This window comes from Sinocyclocheilus grahami, unplaced genomic scaffold (assembly GCF_001515645.1).
Source record: "Sinocyclocheilus grahami isolate Dianchi unplaced genomic scaffold, SAMN03320097.WGS_v1.1 scaffold176.1, whole genome shotgun sequence".
In the NCBI taxonomy this organism is placed as follows: domain Eukaryota; kingdom Metazoa; phylum Chordata; class Actinopteri; order Cypriniformes; family Cyprinidae; genus Sinocyclocheilus; species Sinocyclocheilus grahami.
Genome location: NW_015505355.1, coordinates 3,888,386 through 3,898,438, shown reverse-complemented (window position 1 = coordinate 3,898,438; position 10,053 = coordinate 3,888,386). Strand labels below are relative to the sequence as shown.

Sequence of the window (10,053 nt, the reverse complement as noted above, 5' to 3'; positions counted from 1 at the left end):
TAGCTATATTGTGATATATATCGTTACCTAGAAATACGATTTCGGTCATATCGCCCACCCAACTCTCAAAATTGTCCCCAAGTTTCCCCAGTCACAAATGTGACTCGAGACCACTCGTGTCTAATTTCCAACTAGGAAACTTAGATGGCAACACGTAAAGGTGTGCTCACATTTATTCTTGCTAGTTAAAATCCAGTGGGCTTTACAGGAATCTGTGCAATCACGCAGATTCTGCTTGTGTTGAACATTTGCCGTGCTCACCAACAAAGTTGCTTGGTTTCAAAGTGATGTATGCGAGTGATGTATTACACTACTGACAATGTTTTGGCCCGCGTACCGTGAGGGAAGTACATGGATTGACCAAAATCTTCATCACCAACCCAGATATTTATTAGAAGCACTAAACTGACCCTCCAGACTTCACTAGGATACAAACCTCGATGACACCATCAGGCTCCATTCCTTCAGGCCCCCCATGGTCTCGATCTCGTGAGCTTAAAAATAAAATGGAGAATAAACTTTTAGTACAAGAAGTTTCTAGTATCTTGAACCTTCAGGAAACGCGCGTGCAAGCGAGAGCACATTCCAAAACTACCACGTGGACCACCGTTAACAATCAAAGCGGTGGTAAATTACCATTTTAGCGAATAATAGGTTGTATTCCGTGAAAATAACTTAGTCGTGGTCTACCTTGAAGCCTACGCCCAAATTTGGTCCGACTTGTTACAGTAGAATCACCTCGTCACGTTTGATGTGCTAAAAGCGGTTTCTACTACCCATAATTATTTTATAATATCATTTATATAGCTCCCGATAAAAATGGTTAAATAAACTTTTAGTACAAGAAGTTTCTAGTATCTCGAACCTTCAGTATGAAGGTATTTTTGGTGCAAAACAACTGAGTGACCGTGACAGCGGAATTTGTAGTTGTAGAGAATAGCCACACATGTGTATCAGTAAATCTGAAGTCACAGACAAAAGTTGCATACTTGTAGATATTTTTTTCTCTCCCACGAACACAACACAACAGTTACACGTTCACTGCAGGTGCACAAATCCTAGTCTACGAATCACAAATCAAGAAACTCGTACGCTCACAAGTTTTGCTACTATTGCTGCAGTGAATATGGTGCAAAACACATTCACACACCTGCATGTGTGTGAATGTGTTTTGCACCATATTCACTGCAGCAATAGTAGCAAAACTTGTGAGCGTACGAGTTTCTTGATTTGTGATTCGTAGAATATGATTTGTGCACCTGCAGTGAAGGATTCAAGAACGTGTAACTGTTGTGTTTGTGGGAGAGAAAAAAATATCTACAAGTATGCAACTTTTGTCTGTGACTTCAGATTTACTGATACACATGTGTGGCTATTCTCTACAACTACAAATGCTGCTGTAACGGACACTCAGTTGTTTTGCACCAAAAATACCTTCATACTTCAGGAAACGCGCGTGCAAGCGAGAGCACATTCCAAAACTACCACGTGGACCACCGTTAACAATCAAAGCGGTGGTAAATTACCATTTTAGCGAATAATAGGTTGTATTCCGTGAAAATAACTTAGTCGTGGTCTACCTTGAAGCCTACGCCCAAATTTGGTCCGACTTGTTACAGTAGAATCACCTCGTCACGTTTGATGTGCTAAAAGCGGTTTCTACTACCCATAATTATTTTATAATATCATTTATATAGCTCCCGATAAAAATGGTTAAAGAAAGACAACAACTACGACTTTATGAAATATACCTGCGATATTTAAAGGTAGTGAACGCGGTGTGAATACAAGGCCTCAAGCATGGAGGCCACGAGTTAGATTTCAGGGTGGGCGTGAAGCCTAGATAACTTACTAGTCATCGTTTCGGTCCTTAATAACGGCACTTACACAAAAAAAATTGTATTAAAATAGCCAATTTAGTCGCAAATGAGCGCCGAGTACGTGAGAATACACATGTAAGCATACGCAGCTAACTAGCGGCCTGCGCCAAGTCAAAACCCACAGCACCGGCGCTATAATGAGCCCGACGCCTCTCTAGTTCAAGAAGATACACATTTATGGACAGTATTTGACATAAAGTGAATGAAGGTTACGTGTCGTAACGAGTTTACCTGTTGTAATCAGCAGAACCGCTAGACATGGTCCGTTCGCGACTTCGGCGTTCACTCGGAAAGGAAGAACATGTGGAGCTCTGGCGATTTTATCTAACCGGAACTTCTTTTTGTACATTTAGAGTAAAACTGTATAAACGCTAAAGCAGCTACACGCGATTGACGTTTTATCGATTGCGACAAGAGATGTAATGCGAGCTAAATACGTATTAATTTTAGCAGTGTTTATCTTTGTTATGTCGAAGTTTGCATGGGACTATATGGGGAAGCGCAAGGATATTGCACCATTGATAGGGAGTAGTGGAGTCGCTACGGGGTCTCCACAGTTCTGAAACACTGCAAAGAAAGTGAATGATGACTAAAAATATTATATGGCTAATAATTAAAAGGTTTTGTGTGAACTCTTCCTTGTAGCGATAGAGGTTGACGAGCCTTATTTATTTTGTATTTAATTATATAATATAATGATTTCTGTGTGTAAGTAAGCATTCACAAAGAGTAATACCTATAGTTATTTAAATATTGTACAGTAAAAAAAGTATTAACCAACTTGTACTGACTTTAACTTTTAACATTGTGTTAATTTATATTACGTTTCCATTGGAAATCTCAATTTCAAACTAATTTACATATAGAGAGAGAGAGAGAGAATCTTTGAAATGTAAAGCTACTTTATTTAACAATCTTAAGATCCAGTCAAAACACCACAAATATTATTCGATACGACTTGAGGAAAAACAAGAGAGAGCGAGAGTCCTCTTGACCTGGTCTGACCCTCGAGGGCAGAGAAATCAAGTGTCTCCTGTACGCTGACGTCCTTCTGCTGCTGTCGCCTCATGAAGAGGCGCTGCACCAAAGCATCTCCATCTTGGAAAAGTACAGCAATGATTGGGCCTTATCGATAAACATGGAGAATTCTAAAATCATGATCTTTCAGAAAAAGCCCAATTGTTTTGCTGGGGGGAAGAAAGAGTTTATGATTGGGGGAAAAGTTCATAATCATGTCACCTGTTATAATTATTTGGGTCTGACCATCTCAGCCTCTGGACAGTTCATTAGTTCAATAAAAGATCTGACGGATAAGGCACGCAGGGCTTTTTACAGTTACGCCTGTAAGAAAACCACTGTTCAAATTCAACTCACCCATTTAATTGTGGCTGAAAATCTTCGATAGCATCATCAAACCCATTCTTCCTCCCAAAATTAAACTAAACTATATTGAAATTTTCCACCTTGAGTTCTGCAGAAACATAGGAATTCATAGAAATGCCCCAAGTCTTGGCTGCAGGGCAGAACTGGGCAGATTTCCTCTGCTCTCGCTGAGAGCAGCGAAGTTCTGCTTCCACCTATCAGACACCCCGACAGATAGCTACCATCACAGTGCTTTCACATACAGGGAAAAACCACCCAGAGAGTGACCCCATGCACTATTTAGTGGAAAAACATCAAATCGATTCAACAATTCGGTTTAGGTATTCAAAAATTAAAGAAACAGAAAAAAACAACCCAGAAAGAATACATTCATGATTGGCACCAGAGGTAGGCGACCGCCTTGGGCCCCCAAAAGCCAAGGGCCCCCTAAAATGCTTTTCATATACGAGATGCGCATTAAGTACTGATTTTAAAAACAAGCAAGCCCTGTCCAGATTTAAAAAGTAACGCAAAAGTAACGTAACGCATTACTTTCCATAAAAAGTAACTAAGTAACGTAATTAGTTACTTTTTTATGGAGTAATGCAATATTGTAATGCATTACTTTTTAAAGTAACTTTCCCCAACACTGGTAAACAGTACAGCATGTTATGCATTGATTATTATGTCGATGACATTTTACTCAGGAGAGTGATGGAGAGGCAACATTAATATGTTTTTCTTAACCCTCAGGTATTGCTTACTTATAATGTGACCATACAGCTTAACTATTTTTCAGTTAAATAAGCGTTGTATATTTTAGTTCAATAATATTTATTTAATATTTTGAGGAGATCTTTTGGTACTAAATACTATTTGTGCAATAGTTATGGTCCATTAATTACTTAATTTTGTTTTCTAACATGTCTATACTTCTATCACAATTAGTGTAGTATTTGGTTAAAATAGAGAAAAGGGTTTTAAATTCCAATGCAAAGAGGAAAATTAGAGTCATTTTGTGGTCAGAACATTGTTTTTTTCATTTGTAATGCCATGGTTTACCTACTAGGTACCTGTATGGCTCTTTACTAAATATATCTAGAATATTGCATATTCAAGGTCATACTTGCTTACATTTTTTTAAAGTTCTTAATTTGAATAAACATTTAGACGAGATTAAACACTAGATTTTTAAATGAGAAATGTAAAAGTTAATAACTTAGGCCTACTTCCTTTTTTAATAATACTCGCATAATTACACATAACGAATGCAAGCAAATACTGAATTTAAACCAAGTTTAAAATGGAGCTAAAAAGGCATTAAACAATTTTTTTTTTGTGAACACACTCTGGCTCTCCAGCTCTGCTTGTGTCGGCCCGTCTGTGTTCATTAATACGATATTTCATCAGCAGCTTTCTCTGAGGATAGTCTTTAATACGGCTCAGATATGGTGCCAGTTTATAATCAGATTTTATTCTGTGGAAGTAGTTTATTTCTTTAATCGAGTTACTTTATGGTGCCAATCAGGAGCGGATTTAGTGATTTTGGGGCCCCAGGCAATGGGGCCCTATATATTTGCACACATTTACCTAGTTCCTTTTTTGTTGTGATGCTTGCTGCTGCACAATGGTGCCCCACAGTTGTGTCCAATGTTTCTACATTTTTTCATGTACATGTTATAATGGCTTTCTTTCATGTGTAGACTACGAAAAATAGCAATAAATTATAAAATGATAAACCTCACAACTGAGCCTTTAAACCATTTTTTAAGAAAAGAGATGAGTCGGAAGTATAAAATATGATATTCATTTAAAACGGGGTTATGTGGGTGGATTTTCGCATTGGTCTGAACAAAAACTGCAGACGGGATTATTGAAAATGCACATACATTCTCTGCCAGCAGGAAGCGCTTTTGGAACATCAGAAATACAGCGGTTTCCTCGGTAACGGCTGTAAACAAAGCAGCGCTGCTCATAAATGCTACTTTATCAGATAACATTTACATTTAGTCATTTAGCAGACGCTTTTATCCAAAGCGACTTACAAATGAGGACAATAAAAGCAGTCAAAACTAACAAAAGAGCAACAATATATAAGTGCAAATGACAAGTCTCAGTTAGCCTAACGCAGTACACGTAGCAAGGTGTATATATATACATATATATATTGTACACACACACACACACACACATGCACACATTTACCTAGATCAGCCTTGAGGTTCCTTTTTTGTTGTGATGCTTGCTGCTGCACAATGGTGCCCCACAGTTGTGTCCAATGTTTCTACATTTTTTCATGTACATGTTATAATGGCTTTCTTTTTTTCTTTTTTAAACCATTTTTTAAGAAAAGAGATGAGTCGGAAGTATAAAATATGATATTCATTTAAAACGGGGTTATGTGGGTGGATTTTCGCATTGGTCTGAACAAAAACTGCAGACGGGATTATTGAAAATGCACATACATTCTCTGCCAGCAGGAAGCGCTTTTGGAACATCAGAAATACAGCGGTTTCCTCGGTAACGGCTGTAAACAAAGCAGCGCTGCTCATAAATGCTACTTTATCAGATAACATTTACATTTAGTCATTTAGCAGACGCTTTTATCCAAAGCGACTTACAAATGAGGACAATAAAAGCAGTCAAAACTAACAAAAGAGCAACAATATATAAGTGCAAATGACAAGTCTCAGTTAGCCTAACGCAGTACACGTAGCAAGGTGTATATATATACATATATATATTGTACACACACACACACACACACATATACACACACACATAAAATGAAAATGCCACCGAAACTTTTCTGAAGACAGTCGGTTCCCTTCAGAGATTCATTCATATAAAAACTTTAATTAGTGAGAATGAGAAAAATATAGCCTATATTGAGGAGGAAAGTCCACTGAAGTGTTAAGCCTGTCTGTCGAAGGCTATCTAATTCTAAACTTTAAAATACACTTATTTTAGTTATTTTAACTGCAAATTTAAATGAAAATGAAAAAATAATAAAATGGAAATGATACAATTACACACCTAAGGATTATATCAACCAAACAAGTAACTGCATACGCGTCCTCTACTTGGGTCCTTCTCACAAATGAGTAGGCTAAGCGGCATTTAAAACAATAAACATATAATATGCACTGTTGCTCAATATTTAATTACAGATACATGATATTTTCATTTGCTACAAGCTTCAACTCGGACACGCAAACGGTTGTCGTGGTGATAACTCGCGTTACTTGTAATGCGTTACCCCCAACACTGCTGTTTACCAAAAATTGCTGCAAATACCTTTTGTTTACCGTTTGTTTGGAGAGCTCTATGAATCACGTGACCGCGTGGCGTTTCAAAGCTTGACGCGGCTCTGTTTTTCAATAGCTCTGGCTTTAACTGAAGCGCTACATTTTACGATTTACGCCACATCAAGTGCGCCAAAACCGTATTTACTGTTAGAATGTAGTATTAAGCAGTGTTGGGGGGTAACGCATTACAAGTAACGCGAGTTACGTAATCAGATTACTTTTTTCAAGTAACTAGTAAAGTAACGCATTACTTTTTAATTTACAAGAGAATATCTGAGTTACTTTTTCAAATAAGTAACGCAAGTTACTTTTTTTTCCAATTTATTGATTGACGGCTCTCCTGTCCCCATGTTGAGAGAAATCACAAGATGTTACTGTAGTTCTAAAATAAATATGAATATGCATTAATTCATCTCACTCACAAAAAAATACACAGATTCAGTATTCCTCAAAATGAATAAAAAAATTACCTCTTGACTAACTGCTAGTTGGTCAAACTAGTTCTTAAGACACAGTCTTAACAGTCTTGGCTACGTTTATGCAACTGGCCCAATGTCTGCCTTTCGAAACAGGAGTTGACGCTGAACATTGAGAAGTTGACTCTTGAAGCCAACCAGAAGAGAAAAAACTTGGACAGTGAAGTCACCGAGACTGTTACAGCACAGGTGATGCTTTTCTTGCTCCCTCACATTTTTCCATTGTGAGAGGACATTTTTATGATTTGATCATGCCACCATTCTTATAGACTAGCAAATGCACTTGTATTTTGGGATGCAGATTGCTCTTGACAAGACAGCCGAGAGCTTTCGTCAGGCTCTCATTGAGAGACAAGAGATGATCAGCCAGTGGGAGAACACCATTGAACAAATGAGAAAAAGAGACCAGGAGATACAACAGTGTGCCATGGTAACCTGAAGATGGCACTCTTTTAACACAAAGACATGAATGAATCCACAGTGTTTCTTTAGATGAAAACATATACAGTGCAGCTTTTCTGATGAGAAATATAAAAATCTCAATATCTACGGTTTAATTCAGAAAATGGTTTATTCAACTTTGAATGTCAATCACTTGATCTTCTAGTTGCAGGCAGAGGTGAACCAATTGATTAGAGAGAAGAATGAAATGCTCAAGCAGAGGAAGGATTTCATGGAGTGCGAGATAGAGAACAGCTGAACGGCTGAACGTCAGGCGCTATGACTCAGGCAGCAGCTCCAGGAAGAGGAGAGGAACCACAGACGTCTGCAGGATGAGGTGGGTCTACCAAAGCTTGGCAACACCGCAGCTCATTTCCTAAAATGTGGATCCATGTTTCCACGCTCCACTGTCCTCAAGCTTATGACCCAGAAACCGATCACAGTGTCTATCACGATGAAAGACGTATCAATTGTCAAAACACACTTTGAGTTGGATTGAGTACCATCATATTATCAAGGCTGTTTTGGTACCATGACAGAATTTCAGTTTTTTGTTCTTCAAAGACCTTAGGGAACCTTGCAAATACCATAGCAGATGAATATGGTTATTGTGGTTATTATAAAAGTACCATGGTTTTATCATATTATACCAGTAGTGTACCATGTTATAGTACATCTATATGTTATATTACATATTAATACATCAGTTTTTCTAAACTAATCAAATGTGGTGTTTTGCTCTCAGGTGGAAGTGCTGAAGGGAACTCTAGACCGAACAGCCACAGATGTGGAGACCACCAGGTCTCAGTTAACCAGCATGAAAAAGGACATTCAGAACAAAATAGCAAAGTAATGCTTTCTCGTTTCTCAGACAGCTACTCAGTCCAGCAGTCACTTTTTGACTTGTTTTTCCTCAGTTCTTTCACTCACATCTAATAGGAAAGTCAATCAGGAGAATAGAACAAGCAGAACAAAACAAGTTCTACAACAACAAAACACACTGAGTGTGGTGCCTAAAGTCAGATCTGACATTGCAGAAACAATGTAGATTCTTTGTAGTAATATATGCAGTTCTTTTTTGTAGAGCTGAAGAGGCAAAGCTGCATAACTCTGCTCTGAAGGAGAAGCTGCGGTTGGTGATGGAGGCGGTGCTGGATGGTGAAGAACAAGCAGCACAGATGGAGCAACTGCGTAAAGAACACACTGTAACTGATTTTTGTAATTTGAACAGTATTATACTGTAATATGCACAGTAAGATACTGTAAAATGTGTATACAGTATTTTACTGTAAACCACAAAGGATTATGGGAAAATATACGGTCGCTACTGTATTTCCTCACTACTGTAAATCAATTTACAGTAGTGAACTTGCCCGCGAAAAACTGACCAATGGCAAGGGAGTTCTTTTTTAGACTGTTTGGTGGAAGTGGCTGTAAAAGGACAAAAGAGAAATGCACCGTTAACTCGACGAAAGGTTAGTATATTTCTGTTTTATGCAAAACTGCAATATTTTAAGATGTTTTCACTTGTAAGATGTAACTTTTAGCATAGCCTATTTTATTTGAAGTGTATCCTGTGTATTCTGATACATGCAATAATGTTTCTGGGCTAAGCCCCGGATATCCACTCACTGTAGAACTGCCCTTGGAATCAAACCCATTATTTCAACACTTTGCTCTACTGATTGAGAATGCATTGTAAAAAATGGAGCTTTAATAGTTTGAATATGATGGATTATCAACTAATTATGTACCTTCCTTGTAGGTGCGTTCAGATGTAGTATATAACTTTTTTTATTAACGTCAATGTGCATACAGCACCAAAAAGTTTGACAGTCAAGGCAAATTCTGTAAACACTGCTTTGATAAATAATGTTTTTTTTTTCTTGTGCTTGCAGGTTCATTCAGACGGTCAACATTTGTGGCACCAAATGCATTGAAATTCAGATCAGCTGGGATTCTGGAAAGAGGGTGCAGCCTGAATCCCATCCTGCTGTTTCTCATCAGAGAGCTTGTCAACTTTGACTGTCAAAATGACATGTATTTTACTTACACTACCAGTCAAAAGTTATTGAACTTTAAGAGTAAGATTATTGAGTAAGTTATTGAGTGAGATTTTTAATGTTTCTTAAAGAAGTCTCTTCTGCTCACCAAGCCTGCATTTATTTGATCCAAAGTACAGCAAAAACAGTACAATTTTGAAATATTTTTACTATTTAAAATAACTTTTAAATTTGAATATATTTTAAAATGTAATTTATTCCTGCGATCAAAGCTGAATTTTTGGATCATTACTCCAGTCACACGATCCTTCAGAAATCATTCTAATATTCTGATTTGCTGCTCAGAAAACTATTATTATTGTTTTTGTTATGTTGAAAACAACGGAGTAGAATTTTTTCAGGTTTCGTTGATAAATAGAAAGTTCAGCATTTATCTGAAATATAAATCTTTTGTAACATTATAAATGTCTTTATCATCACTTTTGATCAATTTAAAAATTTAATGCTAAATAAAAGTATTAATTTCTATCATAAAACATCTTTAAAACTTTTGAACAGCAGTGTATCTATAAAATGACTTCAA

The 10,053-nt window shown here is 37.2% G+C and overlaps 1 protein-coding gene and 1 pseudogene across 1 annotated transcript in view; one reads left to right on the top strand and one right to left on the bottom strand.

The window, feature by feature from the left end:
- The window catches only part of LOC107593804 (eukaryotic initiation factor 4A-II-like), a 10,560-nt gene extending 8,350 nt beyond the window's left edge, over nucleotides 1-2,210 (bottom strand). The window contains exons 1-2 of the mRNA XM_016283678.1: nucleotides 2,112-2,210; nucleotides 437-494 (exon numbers count right to left, since the gene is read on the bottom strand). Coding sequence (XP_016139164.1) covers nucleotides 437-494; nucleotides 2,112-2,140 — 87 coding nt within the window. The 5' untranslated portion in view covers nucleotides 2,141-2,210. The remainder of the gene's footprint in view (nucleotides 1-436; nucleotides 495-2,111) is intronic.
- A 4,206-nt stretch (nucleotides 2,211-6,416) lies between these two features.
- The window catches only part of LOC107593866 (coiled-coil domain-containing protein 39-like), a 10,446-nt pseudogene continuing 6,809 nt past the window's right edge, over nucleotides 6,417-10,053 (top strand).